Source organism: Nyctereutes procyonoides, unplaced genomic scaffold (assembly GCF_905146905.1).
Source record: "Nyctereutes procyonoides isolate TBG_1078 unplaced genomic scaffold, NYPRO_anot_genome, whole genome shotgun sequence".
In the NCBI taxonomy this organism is placed as follows: Eukaryota; Metazoa; Chordata; class Mammalia; order Carnivora; family Canidae; genus Nyctereutes; species Nyctereutes procyonoides.
The window spans coordinates 5,616,255-5,635,768 of NW_026575132.1; the positions used below are offsets into that span (position 1 = coordinate 5,616,255).

General features: G+C 38.6%; 1 protein-coding gene across 1 annotated transcript in view; it reads right to left on the minus strand.

Annotated features, from left to right (window-relative positions):
- The window catches only part of DNAH7 (dynein axonemal heavy chain 7), a 226,683-nt gene that overhangs the window by 70,388 nt on the left and 136,781 nt on the right, over positions 1-19,514 (minus strand). The window contains 2 exon segments of the mRNA XM_055344969.1: positions 11,360-11,523; positions 17,375-17,560. Of these exon segments, the coding sequence (XP_055200944.1) occupies positions 11,360-11,523; positions 17,375-17,560 (350 nt within the window).

Below are 19,514 nucleotides of genomic sequence, written 5' to 3' on the forward strand. Positions count from 1 at the left end.
CAAGCTGGGCTAAGTCTGTCATAGCCTTTCTCTTCCACTGTTACAATGAAAGGTTCTGGGCAAAATACAAAATTTTACTCAAAGATTCTAAAAAGTAAATAATAAAAAGTGAATGGGAAGAAAGTTAGAACTTGAGGAATGACCAATAAGGGGGGTAGTGAGTTTCTTGTTATTGTTTTGTTTTTTCCTTTCCATTTTCTGGCTTTGGTCAAAGAATGGGCCTAATGGGGGACCTGGGAGCAAAATGGGAGTAGGCACAGGGAGCAAAAACTCAAACTAGAAGACAGTAAACAATCATGTGTGAGCCAGAGAGTGGGGCGGGGGAGAGGCAGGGGAATCTCTTTTTTCTTCTGCCCCTGTCCTCAGGTCAACGCCACCCACAGAACTGTAATCCTATGCAGAAGCAGCGGTAGCACAGGCATTACTACACTGAGAGGAAACCAATCTCTTTGATAACAGGGCTGAGCAAAGGCTCATGTGCTGTGCATGGTGTACAAGGTGTCTTCATCTGCTCAGGCTATTCAGGGCCTAATGGGGGACCTGGGAGCAAAATGGGAGTAGGCACAGGGAGCAAAAACTCAAACTAGAAGACAGTAAACAATCATGTGTGAGCCAGAGAGTGGGGCGGGGGAGAGGCAGGGGAATCTCTTTTTTCTTCTGCCCCTGTCCTCAGGTCAACGCCACCCACAGAACTGTAATCCTATGCAGAAGCAGCGGTAGCACAGGCATTACTACACTGAGAGGAAACCAATCTCTTTGATAACAGGGCTGAGCAAAGGCTCATGTGCTGTGCATGGTGTACAAGGTGTCTTCATCTGCTCAGGCTATTCTAACAAACGACCGTAGACTGAGTAGCTTAAATATCAGATATTTTTCATAGTTCTAGAGGCTGGAAAGCCAGAATCAAGGTTCCAGCACATCCAGTGATTGGTGAGGGCCTCCTTCTGGTTTGTAGATGGCAGTCGTCTCATTGCCTTCTCATGTGGCAAAGAGAAATTGATCATCTCTGTGTCTCTTAAGGACACTAGCCCCATTCAAGGCTCCACCCTCATGTCCCTGTAACCTCCTCCCAAGGTTGTACCTCCAAATGACACCACATTGGTGACTTAGGCTCAATATATCAATTTGGCAGAAAAAAAAAAAAAGTCCAAAGCAGGGGGAACTGTAGTATTTTTCTTTTTTCCTCTTACCACTTTGCCCCAAGTATGGACATGTGTTATACAAAAGTGTAGGAAGCGGAAACTCAGAGAACACAATCATTTTGGACAGAAAAATCCAGAAAAGGGGGTCGCTGGGATATGGAAAGTAAGGGAGAAATTCTGGAGGAGACAGACCAAAGAAAGAATTCCTTAATTCAGATGCAACTTCTGAGCTCACTATCAAGATGTGCATGTGTAAAACACATCCAAAGAAGCATACCAAAATCTTTGACCTACAACATAAACCCAAAGTCCCAGACTAACCTCTGAGTAATGCATTCTTAGAAGTATATCTAGGCAGCATAGCAAAAGCTTTCAATTATGACCTGACACTGGAAACATCATCCACAGAAGGAAACCAACTAACCAAGTTGTTTGACTACTATAAAACAAAAATCAGTCTTATCCAGAAGATTTTAATAGGAACCAGAATTTCATTTTCAAAAGGTCCAGGGTGCAATCCAAAATTACTTGACATACAAAGAGCCAGAATATGACTAATTCTCAAAGAAAAAGCAAGATGTTGGAACTACCAGAAAAAAAAATTTTTTAAAGAAGTTACTATAAGCATTCTCCAAAAGGTAAAGGCAAACATTAAAAAAAAAAAAAAATGGGTGGGGCGCCTGGGTGGCTCAGGTGGTTAACCGTTGGACTCCTGATTTCTGCTCAGGCCGTGATCTTATGGGCCATGAGACTGAGCCCTGTGGCAGGCTCTGTGCTGAATGGGGAATCTCCTTGTGGAGTCTCTCTCTCTGTCTCTGCCTTTCCCCTGGCTTAAGCTCTCACTCTAAATATATAAAATATTTATAAATAAATAAATGAATGGAAAGGGAGAGAAACAGAATAAAAAGAATCAAAAGGAAATTTTAGAACCAAAAAATATCTGAAATAAGAATTCCAATGTAATGATTCAATAGCAGAAAGGAGATGATACAGGAAGGTCAGTGATCTAAAAGACAGATGCAGGGACGCCTGAGTGGGTCAGTGGTTGAGTGCCTGCCTTCAGGCCAGGGTATAATTCTGGGTTTCTGGGCTCAAGTCCCACATCAGGCTCCTTGCATGGAGCCTGCTTCTCCCTCTGCCTGTGTCTCTGCCTCTCTCTGTTTCTCATGAATAAATAAATAAAATCTTTAAAATAAAAGATAGATGCATACAAATAATCCAATTTGAACACTTAACGAGAGAGAGAAAAAAGATAAAACAGAGCCTCCAAGACCTGTGAGAAAAATATAAAGAGGTTTAATATTCATGTGATAGGGGTCCCAAGAGAGGAGGAGATTAATACAGAAAACATATTTGAAAAAATAATGGCTGAAACTTTCTCAAACTCAGTGAAACACATACATTTACAGTTTCACAGCTGAGCAATCCTCAAAAAAGGAGAAACTAAGAAACACACAAAAATGCACACATCCAGATACACTATAATCAAACTGCTAAAAACCAAAGATTTGAAAGAATATTTTTGAAAACAACCAGAGAAAAGTGATATATTATAGATGTATAGATGACATTTATTCAGATGACTTCAGATTTTGTCTCACAAATCATAGAGCCCAAACACAGAACATTCTTAGTAGAATGAAAAGAACTGTCAACACAGAATTCTATATCCACTAAATATATCCCTCAAGAATAAAGGCAAAATAAAGACATTCTCAGATCAAGGAAACGAAAATTCTTTGCCAGCAGATTTTCTATAAAAAAAAAATCTAAAGTTCTTTACTCAGAAGGGAAATGATACCATAGTAAATTTTATAAAGAAAAAAAGAGCAATGAAAAGGTAAATAGACTATTTTTCTTCTCTTGATTTCTTTAAAATATGTATAAATGTTGAGACAAAAACATTAAGTTGGGAGAGCTTCAAAGTATACAGATGACTACTATAATAACATAACCAGAGGAGGGTAAAGGAGACCTACATGGTTGTCTACATTTTACATTTTATTTATTTTTTTAATAAACTTTATTTATTTTTTTTAATTTTTATTTATTTATGATAGTCACAGAGAGAGAGAGAGAGGCAGAGACACAGGCAGAGGGAGAAGCAGGCTCCATGCACCGGGAACCCGACATGGGATTCGATCCTGGGTCTCCAGGATCGCGCCCTGGGCCAAAGGAAGGCGCTAAACCGCTGCGCCACCCAGGGATCCCTACATTTTACATTTTAATTTGAAGTGGTAAAATATTATATCTAAGTAAAGAATTTATACTAAAAAATAATGCAAAGCATTATAATGAAAATGGAATACTAAAACTTGTGGATTATTCAAATAATCCAATAGAATGAGAAGCAGAACAATGAAAATCAGATGTAAGAACAAAAAGAAAAATAATAAAATGGTAAATCTAAATTCAGTTATACCAAGGACATTAAGTGTAAAGTTGTCTAAACATAGTAATTAATGGAGAGACATTACCAATTTGGAAAAAAAAAATATAAGCTCTGACTGTATGCTGTCTACAAGATACTCATTTTAAATATATTTATATTAAATAAAATCATGTTAAAAGATACACCATGCAAACACTGATCAAAAGAAAGCTGAATTGTGTATAGACTTCAGAACAAGAAAAATTATCAAGGATTGAGACATTACATAGTAATAAAAGGGTCAATTTATCATGAATACATGATAATCCTACATACTTATGCAAAGAGCTCCAAACACATAAGGCCAAAACTAATAGAACTGAAGGGACAATAAGTAGACAGCAAATTAGCAAGGGCATGGAAGATGTGAAAATACTATCACACAACTCAACCTAATTGACATCTAAAGAGCCCTCTACCCAATAATAACAAAATATATATTTTTTTCAAGTACACATGGAGCATTCACAAAGAGCATATTTATACTATACAACAAACTTTAACAAATTTAAAGCAACTGGAATCATACAACGTATATTGGAATTAAATTACAAATTATAAAACAATAGCAGAAGACACCTTAAAAATTAGCAAATATTTGAAATTAATGTATTTTTAAATGACCTATAAATTAAAGAGGAAGTCTCAAGAGAAATTGGAACATATTTTAAAGGAAAAGAAAATACAATACAACATATCAAAATTTGTGCTATGCAGCTAAAGCAGTGCTTAGTGGGAAATGTATAGCAGTGAATGCATGGATTAGAAAAGAAAAACCTGAAATCAATAATTTAAGCTTTCACCTCAGGAAACCACAGAAAGAAGAGTAGTTTTGACCTAAAACAAGCAAAAGGAAAGAATAAATATTAAAGCAGAAGCCAATAAAATGGAAAACCAGAAAGACAGAGAAAAGCAATGAAATGAAAGCCTTACTCTTAGTCTGGAAACATTATCAAAGACTAGCTAGACTGATCTGATCAAGCAAAGCAAAGAAAATGCTAATTACCAATACCAGGAATGATAGAGAAGTTTATCATTATAGATTCCTGCAGAGATTAAAAGGATGGCAAGGGGATACTACAAATAACTCCCTCCCCATAAATTTGACAACTTCGTTGAAATGGACTCATTCGTTCAAAAAAAAAATCAATCAGTACAGTTCACCATATTAACAAACTAGAATAAAAAATATATCTCAATAGACACAGAACAAGCACTTGACAAAATTTAACATTTCTTTTTAAAGATTGATTGATTGATTTGAAAGAGAGAGTGAGAGAGGGCATGAGCAGGGAGGAGAGGGGGAAGGGAACCTGATGTGGGGCTTGATCCCAGGACCCTGGGATCATGACCCAAACTGAAGGCAGATGATTAACTGAGCCAGCCAGGTGCCCCAAAATTTAACACGTATTAATGATAAAAACCCCCAGTAAACTGGAAACAGAGAGAGTTTCCTTTACTTGATGAAAAGGATGTACAAAAAATCCTGTAGTTTATACATCAAAGTGAAAGGCTAATTCCATTCCCTTAAGATTGGGAAAAGGCAACAATGTGAAACTTCATCTATTCAACACTATATTAGCCAGGGTAAATTATACTTGTTTAATAAGTATTCTTACATGTGCTATATAGAAAGTTCTTGATGGTGCAATAAGAAATAAAAGGCGGGATCCCTGGGTGGCGCAGCGGTTTGGCGCCTGCCTTTGGCCCAGGGCGCGATCCTGGAGACCCGGGATCGAATCCCACGTCAGGCTCCTGGTGCATGGAGCCTGCTTCTCCCTCTGCCTGTGTCTCTGCCTCTCTCTCTCTCTCTCTGTATGACTATCGTAAATAAATAAAAAAAAAATTAAAAAAAAAAAATAAAAAAATAAAAAGTTTAAAAAAAAAAAAAGAAATAAAAGGCATAATATTAGAAAATAAGAAATGAAATTGCTTCTATTTGCAGAAAGTGTGTCTCTGTACAATATCCTAATGAATCTATATAAAAGATCCTAAAACTAATAAATGAATTTATCAAGGTCACAAGGTACATGGTCAATAACCAAAAAGCATTTGCTTTTCTAGTACTAGCAATGAACAGCAGAATAAACTCTGTTAAAGTATCATTTACAATAGCACACAGAAATAAAAAGTACTGGATATAAATCTAACAATGAAACACTGATGAAAGAAATCAAAGGAGATCTAAAAAAAACCAGAGATATAATTAAAAAAAAATCTCTGCACTGCAAAGGAAACAATCAACAAAACAAAAAAGCAGCCTACAGAATGGGAGAAGATATTTGCAAATGACGTATCTGATAAAGGGTTAGGGTCCATACTATAAGGAACTTATTAAACCCAACACCCAGAAAACCCAAAAAATCCAGTGAAGAAATGGGCAGAAGACAAGAATAGACATTTTTCAAGGAAGACATCCAGATGGCTAACAGACACATGAAAAGATGCTCAACATCACTCATCAAATCAAAATCACAATGAGATACCATGTGTCAGAATGGCTAAAATTACCACAGGAAACAACAGATGTTGGAAAGGATGCAGAGAAGGAAGAACCCTCTTACACTGTTGGTGGGAATGCAAGCTGGTGCAGCCACTCTGGAGAACAGTATGGAGGTTCTTCAAAAAATTAAAAATAGAGCTACCCTAGGATCCAGCAATTGCACTACTAGGTGCACAAAATACAGATTCAAATGCACCCTGATGTTTGTAGCAGCAGTTAGAGCAATTATTATCAATAATAGTCAAATTAGGGCAGCCCTGGTGGCTCAGCAGTTTAGCACCGCCTTCAGCCCAGGGCATGATCCTGGAGACCTGGGATGGAGTCCCATGTCAGGCTCCCTGCATGGAGCCTGCTTCTCCCCTGCCTGTGTATCTGCCTCTCTCTCTCTCTCTCTCTCTCTCTCTCTCTCTCTCTCTCTCCCCCTGCGTATGTGTGTGTCTCATGAAAAAATAATAAAACCTTTAAAAATAATAATAGCCAAATTATGGAAAGAGCCTAAATGTTCATTGATTGATGAATGGATAAAGAAGAGGTGGTATTTAAAAAAAAAAAACAGTATGCACACACACACACACACACACACACACCCCACACACAATGGAATACTACTCAGCCATCTGAAAGAATGAAATCTTGCCATTTGCAACGATGTGGGTGGGGCTAGAGTGTATTATACTAAGTGAAATAAGTCAGAGAAAGACAATATCATCTGTGTAATTTAAGAAACAAAATAGATGAACATATGGAAAGGGAGAAAAAAAAAGAGAGGAAACAAACCATGAGACTCTTAATGATGGAACAAACTGAGGGTTGCTAGAGGGAAGGTGGGCAAGAGAATGGGCTAAATACGTTATGAGTAGTGAGGGCACTTAGTGATGAGCCCTGGACTTAGTGATGAGCCCTGGACGTTGTATGTGAGGAATCACTAAACTCTACTCCTGAAACCAGAATTACACAATATGTTAACTAGAATTTAAACAAAACTTGAAATAAAATGAAAAAATTTTAAAACAGTGATATATTGTGTTTATAAAAGACTTACTGTCAATTTTTCTCAAATTGACATATAGATTCAATACAGTTCCAATCAAAATCCCAGTAAGGATCTTTTGTAGATATTTAAAAACTGATTCCAAAATTTATAATGAGAGGCAACAAATTGAGATAATAATTTTGAATAGGGTGGAAGACATATAATCTAACTTCAAGCCCTAATAGAAAGCTATACTAACCAAGGCAATGTGGTTTTTGCATCAAGACAGACAAATAGATCAACAGAATAGACAATCCAGAAATAGAACTACATATTAGCTGACAACGGACTTTCAACAAAGATGTAAAAACAATTCAATGGAAAAAAAGGTAATGTTTCCATACACGTTGTGCTGGAACAATTATATATATACTTATTATATATGTACATATATACACACACACAATACTATCTGTGTATTTGCACACAGAGAGATGTTGGTTCCATATCCAGTTAACAATTATATGAAACTTATTTTCCCAAAACAACACTCTCATATACAGAGCCTGATGCAGGGCTGGATCTCACAACTCATGAGACATGATCTGAGCTGAAAACAAGAGTTGGACACTCAACTAAGTCCCTTAAACTAAGTCCTAATTTTGCGTTTAAAGATAAGGGCTTCTATAGAATAACATGTCAAATGAAAAAAAATATCAAAGGAGACGTTCCTTCAAGGTAGGTAGAGAAGAATGTACTGGTTTTAATAACAATTATTGTGGAGAACTATATGCAATGCACATTGGTTTAGACAGATTCACTCTTTGAATATAAATCCTGAATCTGAAATGAACAAACACCCTATTTACTGTTTGCTTCCTCTCCATTATTTTGCCTTACTTTCTGACAACACTTTTCTCCACATAATCCTCTTATTTCCTCCACCAAACACTCATGAATCTAGAAACGCTTTAAAATCTGTGGTTCCCAGAGCACCTGGGTGACTCAGTGGTTGAGCATCTGCCTTTGGCTCAGGTCATGATCCCGAGGTCCTGGGATCGGGTCCCGCATCCAGCTCCCCGCAGAGAGCCTGCTTCTCTCTCTGCCTGTGTCTCTGCTTCTCTCTGTGTGTCTCATGAATGAATAAATATAATCTTAAAAAAAATCAATGGCTCCCAAATGAAAACTGAATTTTTATAGACTCAGGATTCCAAGTTTTAATATTGTTTGTTCTTTTGTGATTCTCTAGAGAGGATTATTATTTGGTGCTCTTTTGGGCTTTAGAAAAATCCAGACTTCCAAAGGTCGTCACAGTAGTCTGCATGGAGGGACACAGAATTTAAATATATGACAGTGGTGCAACTCAAAGAGGTTTGCTATTTTCCTCTTTACACACATACATAAAAATAGATTAAAAAAAAACAGACAATGAAAGACTGGTGCTCCTCTCAGTTATTACTGCTACTGAAATAAACTTAATTTATCTGACTCCTCTAGAAACAAAAACTAAAAGATATTTTTAAAACGCAGAGTTATATCAGATATAGGTCTGATTTATTTACCAAGTTATTAAACAGTCTTACTATTTCCCTGTGAAATGTTCAGATACAATCCAATTACACTTAATGCTATCACTAGCCCTTGAAATGCTGATTAGCCAAGGACCTTCAGGTGTCAATAGCTCCAAAAGTTAATTATATTCCAACTTATCTAAATTTTATAGATTCTTCCCCGTTTCCCGAAATAATCAACTCTTCAGTCAGCTGAGATAGTACATAAAAAGCACTTAGCACAGGATTAGGTCTTTAGTAAGTGCTCAGTATTAGGTATTATTATCAAGCAAGTATCTCTGGGGAATGGAAAAACACAGGAGGCAAGTAAATAAGATACTTATCTGATGCTTCAAAATGATCACCTTAAACCTGTTTACTGAAACCTCTCAGTATAGGATTACCAAAATAATATCGACAAAATAAGCCAAGAATGAAAAATGTTAATATTTCTTTCTTAATAAAGCTGCTACCGTAACATTTTGCTAATATTTCAACACTGTAACAAATGCATAGCATAAATGTAAGGGTCATTAACACCATTTTTTTTACCTCTTTGTCTCCTGAAATATGAGTCTGTTATCTTGAAAAATAACCATGAAAGATTTGGAATCTTAGAAGCAGAAATACTCATCAATGTGCTTTTATTACTAAAATACGACTGGGCCCAAATGAAAGAGCACATTTATTTGCTGAAAAATAAGAAGGAATTTGGCCTTCAATGAATATAATGGTTATAGATATCCTGCTAGGGAGAACACAGGTATACAAGCTGCAAAATGAAACAATAAAGACACGACTACCCTTCTACGGGACGTGATCAATTATAGTCACAAGTGCTTGGAAAGAGCAAAGTATTTTTTCTACAAGGGGAAAAGATAGCAATAGCAAAAAGCAGCAAATATCTGACTCTTCTTTAGGCTGAATTGGTACAGGTGGGTAAAGTAAAAGCGGACTTCTAAATTTTCAGAAACCTCCCATTTATGTTGATGTCTAATTGTATTCTCACATTAAACACAAACACAAAGTCTGAGGGCCACCTACTTGTTAAATAATTCAAAAAACTAGCTGTCATCCTGTGCTTCTAAAAGGGCACTTAAAAATCTGTTTCAGTGGCAAACTAACACACATATTTATCATTTAACTGAATCCTATCATTTCTCTTCTGGATTAATTTAGATTATGAGAGCGCAGTACCCAGTACTTAATTTTCGTTCACCAAGGAAAAGCTTTGTAGTCTTTTCTCCAAATCAACAAAATAATTACATTTAAATTTAGTTCCTGAAAAAGCTCATCAAAGTATCATTTACTTGGTTAAAACTATGAGAACCATCTTTTCATATTTTCTTTTTTGCCTTTATTACTAGAAAGTTTTGTACTTAATTCAGGACCCAAATGTAAGGATGAGCTTGTCTGAAGTACCTAGAGAAGTAGCTACTTCTTTAACCGCCCCTAGGTGGTCTCATCAGATTTTTACTTTATATTCACACACCTCAAATCCCTGTAGAACAATTCAGCAAATAAATGCTAAAGAAGTCCATAGAGGGATGCCTGGGTGGCTCAGTGGTTGAGCACCTGCCTTTGGCCCAGGGAGTGACCCCGGGGTCCCAGGATCGAGTCCCACATCGGGCTCCCTGCATGGGGCCTGCTTCTCCCTCTGCCTGTGTCTCTGCCCCTCTCTCTCTCTCTCTCTCTCTCTCTGTCTCTCGTGAATAAATAAATAAAATCTTAAAAGAAAGAAGTCCAGAGAGACAGAGACAGAGACAGAGACAGAGAGAGAGAGAGAGAGAGAGAGAGAGAGCATTTGTTGATTGGTAAAGAAACGTGTTCATCCGAATTTTTTTTGTGGAATGATTTTCATAAATACCCCATACAAAAAATGTATTGAAGACCCAGTCTTCACACGTAGTGGTTAATTCTATTTTAAAAATTTGCATGAGTCTGCCATTTTTACTTTAAGTACTAGGACGTCATTTATTTTTTCAGTAGTAAACTAGCAACTAATTAAAATAGTCATGTCATACAGAACTGAACATTTCTACTGATGGTTTACCTCTGCTATTACCTCCAAGAAGACAGGCCCAGTGATAGAGGCCCATGGTAACGCGAACTAGGGAATGACACAAATGATGACTGTCCTCATACTGGGGCAGACTGAGGTCCTTGGTTTCCAGGAGGTAAGACTTGTAGGAAAGGTGAGGCTGGATGAGCTGCTTTATTCTCCCAGCTGAATTTCCATGGGATTTGTCTACTAACCAGGAGATTCCAGGAATAGCAGCTACTGTCTTGAAAGTCCCCATGAGTCCCAGACCCAGAAATGTATCCATATCATTTAAATCGGTCCCAAGCATAGCAGTGACTAAGAATTTTGTACACCGGAACCCATCACCACCACCAACTCACCCCCCGTTGCATCTTTCATCAATTTGCAATAACAAAACCCTGTAATTTTATGGGAAAAGGTCTTTCAGACTTCACTTGCTCATGTTAGGATTTTGCTCCATTTGCCAAAGGCTGATTAAAAATTAAGCAAAAATTATTAGGGTTTTTGGTTGTTCTTACAGTCTCCAATATGCAATAGTTCTAATATTAGTAGGAAAAGGAAGAGATTATTCATATTTAATTTAGCTAATTAAGGACTTAAGTAAAAATTTCACAATACTATAAAAGTTTTCTAGCTATAATTGTTAAAAAAAGATGCAAAGATAAATAAATCTACAGATTAATAGAGATCATTTGTGAGAAAAGTATTTTCCTTACATGATGATGATCCCGTTATCAATGGAAAACGAGTCCGAGGGTAACCCAGCAATGTTCCAGGCCCGAATTGTCACTGCTTCTCCCAGGATACCCATAAGAGAATAGTCATCAGAGCAGGGAATATCTTTGCTTTTGCACAAATTTGTCCACTCCTTGATTTGGTTCTTTAAGACACAGAAATAGGAAAACAAATGAATACTTTGTAAACCCCTCAATTACACTTTATTCCTTGAGTGAACCAACCATTGTTGAAACTGCACCTCAAAAGACAATGTATCAGATTTTTTCATATAGAACTATAATTTAGAAGGCCCATGATGCATTCAAACAAAAATTAACTATATCCAATATTAATTTTAGATACATCATTTCATAGTGAAGTCAAAGTCAGAATTTCATATCTGAAAAGAACAATTGCCAATCTCTATTCTAAAGCTACACTTGACAAAGTAGTTGGAGACCATCATTATTCCATATATTTTAAGTTTTTTATGTTTTTTTAGTAATCTCTACATCCACTCTATAAGAGCTTGAACTCACAACCCCGAGGTCAGGAGTCACACGCTTCCCTCTGACTGAGCCAGCCAGGCACCCCCATATATTTTCTTTAAATTACAAATTTCCAGTAAGCCTTAATACAGTATTATGATATATAAGTAAATCTAATTTGAACTGGTAGGGGACATTTTTTTCTGGCTCTTGTATGCCTGGCGGGGAGAGATCATGGCGGGGCTAGTAGGCACCAACAAGGATCGGGGCACATACTGGAGTGTGCGATATCCCACCAGGGGCACGGTTTGCTAGGTTGCTCAGGAACCAAAAGGGTAGTTCAAGTCCAGGTTCACATGCAGAAAGTCAGAAGTCAAGGTCCAACTTGGGGTTACACATCAAAGAGTGCAGAAATAGCGAGAGACAAGGCCAGAGGAAAACCAGGTGAGGAAGGGACGGGGGAAAGAGGCGCAGACACCCAAGATGCTGGCACCAGCTGACAGGCAGGTGACAGTGCTGTGGGTGCTGGGTGGTGCTGGCTGAGAGGGCACGGGGGGCACCACCACCTGCCCCGGCTCCTGTCCAGCCGGCTCCACCAACACTCCCCTCTGTTGCACGTGAAAGGCCACGACAGGTTAGGAGGAACTGGTGACTTTCGGGACCTTGACTGGTCCGTCACTTTGTAGAATGTCGCACAGTAGCATCTCTGCGATGTTCCCTCGTGATTCAACTCAGGTCATGCACCTTCGGCAAGAATATGATAGACACAACATCGTGTTCTCACCACATCATATCAGCAGTATGGGTTTCAAACTCTTCATGTATTGAGGATGCTGATTTTTATCCCTTGGTGAAGCTGTCACCTGCAGGCTTCTGTCTCATACATGTGTGATCTCTGGTGTGATGAAAGCTTCTTTGGATGGTGGGACCCAACACAAGACACTCCGATAGACGAAGAGTTTGACTGCTTGCTACCTGTACTGCCCAAAGGGAGAAAGATGACCCACAGGAGGTCACCCCCAGATAAGAGGGCAACAGCACACGGGGAAATAGGCCAGTACACATGGGGCGGGATGCGGGAGGGTCAGCGAGGCTGCAGGTGGGGCTTCCTTGGGGTGGGGTAGGCCTCTTCCACAGGCCGGCCAAGAAGGCGCTGTCCCCGGTGCTAGGTGACCGGGGGCCCCTGGAAGCCGACTGCCTGTTAGAGCCTCGAGGCCAAGCTGAGAAGGGAAATGATTGGCCTGAGGGCTGAGCTAACTACCCCCCCGAAAGGAATTCAGAGGTTTTACTCAGGATTCAACACCGAATTAAGGCAGCTCTCTCTGGGAGATACTGTGTTATGGCTTCTGCACGGCTCTTTTCCCCTTTGCCTCCCTCATGAATGAGCATTTTGTGGGGAGATATCGTAGCTGTACTATTGAGCTTTGCCAGACACTCATTTTTAAGATGTATGAATTTATGTCATTACAGATTTATCCTCTTCTATGTTTTTTAGTCTCTTTCTTAAAAAATATAATTGACATATCACATGATAGTAATTTCAGGTGTACAGCATGAGGATTCACTCCTGTGCATACTGGGAGCTCAGCATAGGGAGTCTAGTTAACATCCATCATCAGAGTCACAGAAATGATTTTCTTACGGGAACTTTTAAGACCTTGTGACTTTCAAATGTATGATACAGGATTATCAACTATAGTCACCATGCTGTACATTGCATCCAAGGACTTATTCCTTTTATAACTGGAAATGTGCACCTTTGGAACCCCTTCACCCATTTTGCTCACATCTTTTATTCAATGGGTTATAATATGTTACCATCATTATTGATTGTTGATTTGATCGTAGAAGTAACTTCAAACTCGACTTTATGTCCTTTTAACACATCTCTGATTCTTTGAGCACTTTCTTTCTTACTCTTGCTTTATTTTTTTTTAAAGATGTATTTATTTATTCTTGAGACACACACAGAGAGAGGGAGAGATACAGGCAGAGGGAGAAGCAGGCTCCATGCAGGGAGCCTGACACGGGACTCCATCCCAGATCCCAGGATAACGACCTGGGCCAAAGGCGGGTGCCCAACCACTGAGCCACCCAGGCATTCCACTTACTCTCACTTTAAAAAGATATCGTCCTATTATCAAGATCAGGCTAACCAAGTATAATCCTACTGTTTTAAGTTCAGCCTGAATAGCAACCTAAATGACAAAGTCCTTTTGCCATACAATGCAACATAGTCACAGGTATAAAACTACACGACAAATTCTGGGGGCGAAGTCTCACCTTTTATGAATACTTAAAAACTGTCACCTGGCTTTCCATTGGGTTTGGTTGTTGATACCAGGAAGAGGTGGTGTGGCTGTGTAGGGAGGAGGGGTATAAAGTATGTCTGGTTTGAATTCCACTCTCTAGTGCACAGTTCCTACTGGCATGTTTTGATCTCTTTGTTGTCAGGCTACAGGGTAGACTTTTGGGGAAAATCTGGAGGTTTTGTCAAATATAGCATGATGCTGGTGTTGGCATGATAGTCAATAATATGGGGAAGAAGTAAAGAAAACAAAACAATAGTGACTGTGGGATGTTGTTTATAGTTGACCAGTGAAGCATGTTATCATATTTCTGGATTAAAAATTTAAGTGGCCCAATAATGCATCTAAGGGTACAGCAGCAGAGAGTCACTGAAATGAACGTGAGGTGCTCTGAACAAGCTTCTCTAAATACAAGCCAGGAACCTTGGCTAGTAATCAGCTGATGCAACAGATGGTAGCAATGAAAAATTGACCATTAAGAGTGTCACGTTGGTGAAAATATCCACTACCACCAAAACAGTTTTGACTCTGACTGTAGGCAGGGAAAATGAGAAAGTTCAAATTAATTCAACTCCAGAGCTTACATGTCCTGACAGCCCTGTAGGATTCTGTTGTAGAGAGTGGTATGAGCACTGCAGTTAAAACACCATGGGCCCAGTTATCCTAGAAGTGGGGGTTTCCATGTTTTATTTATGAAGAGTGCCAGAAGTTCTACGAAGGAGTTGATGAATAATTAACAGCTACTCAGATTCAAGCTTGAAAGGAGGGGATCCAGCTATTTATTGAGGGATCTTGGTATCCAGAGACTTGGATACTTTGAAAAGAACCAAGATTGTTGTGAAGGTTTTTTTTGTTTGTTTGTTTTGTTTTGTTGTTTTTTGTTTTTTTGGTCTTAGTTGGGTTTCCCAGAAGCAGACTTTGAGATGAAGGCTTAGGTGAAGTGATTTATTAAGGAAGGGGTACTGGGCGGGGGGGCTGTACAAGGACTGGGAAGAAGCCAATAAAAGTGATGGATCAGCCAAAGTTCTGCAGCAGGTGGCTTTGGTTTGATCCCACAGAGAATGTAAGTTAGTTCTTAGAGCTGTTCCAACCAGAGGGAAGGGAGGCAGATTCTCATGCTCCCCCTTCTGTTAATCATTCATCCAGGCATACCCTAGGGGGAAATAAATCCCCAGGCCATTGTAGCTCTCCAGACACTGCACAAGGTGGATTCTAAGAACCCAAAGGAAGTCTGCAAAAAGAGTCGTAGGGATTGGTTGTTGGATATGAAAGTGCAGGAAGCCAGGAGGGCATCTGGACAGATACTGATGTTGCCACTATAACCTCATGCTTACAAGTGAATGGGAAACTTCTGATGGGGTGTAAATTGCCAGCTGCCCTGACCTGAGAGAGAGAGAGAGAGCGAGAGAGAGAGAGAATGAGATCAGAGTGGGACATAGAGAATAAATTCACAGGAAGGAGCAGCAACATCGGAGACTCAAGGAAAGTAAAGGCCTAGGGAAGCAGGGAAGGGGTAAAATTGCCTTGAAGCCCTCACAAGGATGAAATGGGATGGAATGACAGGGCTACTTGAATCAAGGGTGAGGACAGTGGATGTGAGTTCACAGGAGTTTGGGTTGTACCTGTGTCTAGCTTGAGTGTCACTTTACTTCTGTCACTAAACTCCAGGGTCTGGTTCTGGACCTCAATGTTCTCTTGAAGGATTTGTGTGGTGGGCTGATGGGCACCCCTCATTCTGGTGGAAGTGGGTGTCTGTGGAGTCAGCAGGATCCAGTGCCCAGGAACAAGTCGGTCAGAGAGGCAGGGTGGGGAGGCACGGTACTTTCAGCTTGGCATTGGAACGCTCAATAGGAGCCATACCCCGGAGTATGTTGGGAGCCAACAGGGAAGGGGAAGGGCGGCCACGGCTACCCCTTCCATTGTTCTAAGTTGATGGAAGAGAGCAGAGAGATTGTTAAATTAGGATTCTGATTACGGTGACTACAGGTCACATCCCTGCTGTGTCATTAACCAGCTATGTGGCTCTAAGCAGCTCCCTTCATCTTTATAAGCCTCAGTCTCTGAAACTGTGGAGCAAACAAGTCTATTACCAGAGTCTCATGGTAAACATGAACTATTTATTTGAACTATGAGGTGTTAATGCCATAGCAAGAAACAGTAATTCAGAGATAGAAATGAACAAAGTGAGGAAGAGTGTGAGGGTCATGCACCAGGACAAGGGTTACCAGGTCCCAAGGAGACCAGAAAGATCATGTGTTTGAAGAGTTTAAATCAGTTTGGTTAAAAACAAACAAACCAAAACAGTGGCCTCCAAGAAACAACCCTACTTAAGAGAAAGCCCCCAAATTAAGAAAGGCTCGACTGAGACCATGTGCAAATGTTTTGAAAAAGAGAAAGAAGAAAAGTGAGTTGCCAATTATTTTCTCTACTTGCTTGACACCAGAAGCTATTGCCAAATGTTGTAAAATTTCTCTCTTCTCCCTATTCTCCTTCTCTTTCTCTTTTAGTGCTTTTAATTTTTCTAAATCTCTCCCCCTGCTTTGACAGGGCCATGTTCTGGGTTGGATTCCAGTTCAACTTTTCAAAAGATATGCTGGGTTTCATTCAGGAATGGGCTGAAAAGTACTAGGAAAAAGCAGGAAGAAGAAATAGAAGCGGGAACTGGGTCACAAAGAAGGAGGCCGACTCCATCAAAGGGGTGGAAATTAGAAGCAGGAAACTTGGCATTAGGTTTCTAGGAAGCCACTTACTGATTTGGTTTAAGTCAGCTTGCCTTTTCCTTCCCTGAAGTTTTAGTGTCTGAAGTGATTTTTGAAATGATTCATTCCTGAGGCTCATAGAGAGTAGTTGATTAAACACACATACACACCAAAAAAAAAAAAAAAAAGATAAGAAAAAATCCTGGTCTCCTTATACTGGTTTAGGAAAGGAAATTTTATATTTAGGGCCTACCATTTCATGTTACCTTTTAAAATCAACGTTTCTAAAACAATTTGATTTTAGAAGAATATTTGATAAGGCATCTTATGGCTATCAAGCCAATTTACAGAGTAACTAAAATACACAACTAGAAATTACCTGGAAACTCCTCACTCCTTGTTCTTAACCAAAAAAAAAAAAAAAAAAAGTAAGCAAACAAAATCTCCTAAGATTAGTTAGTATTGGCTATACAGGGAGGGCTAGAAAGAGACCTTAGAAATCGACTAGTACTCTTTACCTGTCGATAGTTAGATGTAAAGGCGCCCAGGTAGGCGACAACTCCCGAGGAAATAAGGATGTCCCCTGTCAGGTTGATGTACAACTGCCCCAGCTCCAAAGCTGTAAGGCTCCAGCGTGTTTTCTCACCCCCCAGGCCTCCAATCAGCTGCTCAGCTCGTTCTAGCTTCTTGCTGCACAAGTCAACCTCAAAAATAAAAGTAAGCTGTTAGCAACACCCGCAAGTAGAAAATAAGTTAAGATTTCCACAAGATTTTGCCCTCAGAGATAAATTATTTTTTTCATTACAAACTTTCCACTGGAATTTTTTTAACTCTCTAAAAAAATGTGAGCTATTTCACTATGAAGGCTGGAAAGTCCATGGAATGTTAGAATTGTTTTTCATGATAAACTTTGTACAGTAAGGATGTATAATAAAGTATACACAATTTATGAAATCTTAGTGGCTACTTATCACATAATGCACGGATAGCTCTATTTAAGGAAAGCGGGAGACACTGATATTTGCTTAATAAAGGACATTCTTTAGCAGATATGAATGTTTTCCCTCAAGTTTAAATACTCTAAATGCATTTTATTTCAAATGTTCTATCAAAATCTTTCCCTCATTTAACTTACGGTTGACTTAATGATAATTCTAAAGGTTAAATGTTTAAAAGTTGTAATAATTTATGCAAACTTGCAAAGCACAATTTTCAAGTTGTTAAATTGTGTCAACCTACTCACACACTTGCAATTAACCTTCAATTAGGACATCAATCAATAGCTGAGAGCCTACTTTGTGCAGAAGACTGTCAACCAAATTTGATTATGCGTAATTAAGCAATGTGATTAAAAAAAGAAAAAGGATAATTACGAAGGTGGAAAACTGGGGGAAAAGCCATTTCAACCCAGGCAATGGCAATATTCCAGTAAAATACCTGAATTATTTTAGCTTAATTTTCAGTGACTTTGCATCATTATTCTTGGATAAAGACAAGACCAAGCAAAGGCTCGCTTAAGGTTCAAAATGAAATGACTGACATGGAAAAAAGTAAACAATTGATAAAAGCAGAAGCATTTAGATTACTGTGGAATATGAATTTGGCCTATACTTTTTCCTAATGCTATTAATATTTATATGAAATAAATTCTTTTAGACCAAAAGATCTAAAATACTAAACTGGTTTATCTAAAGATAGGCTTGAGAAAGCAATGGTATATAGTTGGTAATATTTTTGTGCTTCACAAATTTAAATCTTTTGTTTTTAAATTTTCCCTCTTTAATATTTTCTGTCTTCCTGGCTTGTTTCTCCATCCTTTTTTTCAGTAATGTTTGTAATAAACTGAATTATGTCTCAGACCACAATAAAGTTACTATCAGAAACTATCAAGTAGAAATATTGTAACTAAAATTTTGCCCCCAAAAGCAGGTTGTTAGTACACACATAAGCATATATTCATTTTACATTACCATTATTTCCAACATTTCGTCACAAAAAATAAAATTTCAAACCTACTACAGAGTTGGCAAATATTTACAATAAACCACATACCAGCCTATCATATTACTTAAACTAAAACTGACCGCTTGGAAATCATGCCATGTCATAAGTAAAATTTCTAAAGATGAGCAATGTCATGTATTTGTACACAACAGAATTTGGTCACAGCCTCTAGGAAGAAACAGTCTGGGAAAGAGCGCAGCTATTAGAGCCAGATTGCCTTTGTCCAGACTTCAGCCTCCACGCTTAGAAGCTGGGTTGACCATAGGCAAGTTACTTGACCTTTCTGTGCTTTAGTTTCTGCAAAATGATACAAAACGATGACCTCCTTCGGAAGGCTGTTTCGCGAATAAATGAGATCAACACACGCTGCTCCCAGAACAACAGTGACTTGCAGAGGAAGCACTCAATAAATATTGACTGTTATAAAATATTTTGACTTTTTTTCCCCCGGAACATAATCAGACTTGAGCAGTTAGTTATTATAAATAGTTTCACCTTTTCAGTCTTAAAATAATTTTCAGAGGACACAGTGTGGTTCTGGGTATTGAGTTCTTATCTCAGTTCTGCTGTCAACCTTTAGACAACCCAAGTCACTTAATATTTTGGTTCTCCATTTCCCTACCTATAATATGAAGAATTATTTAAATAATCTAG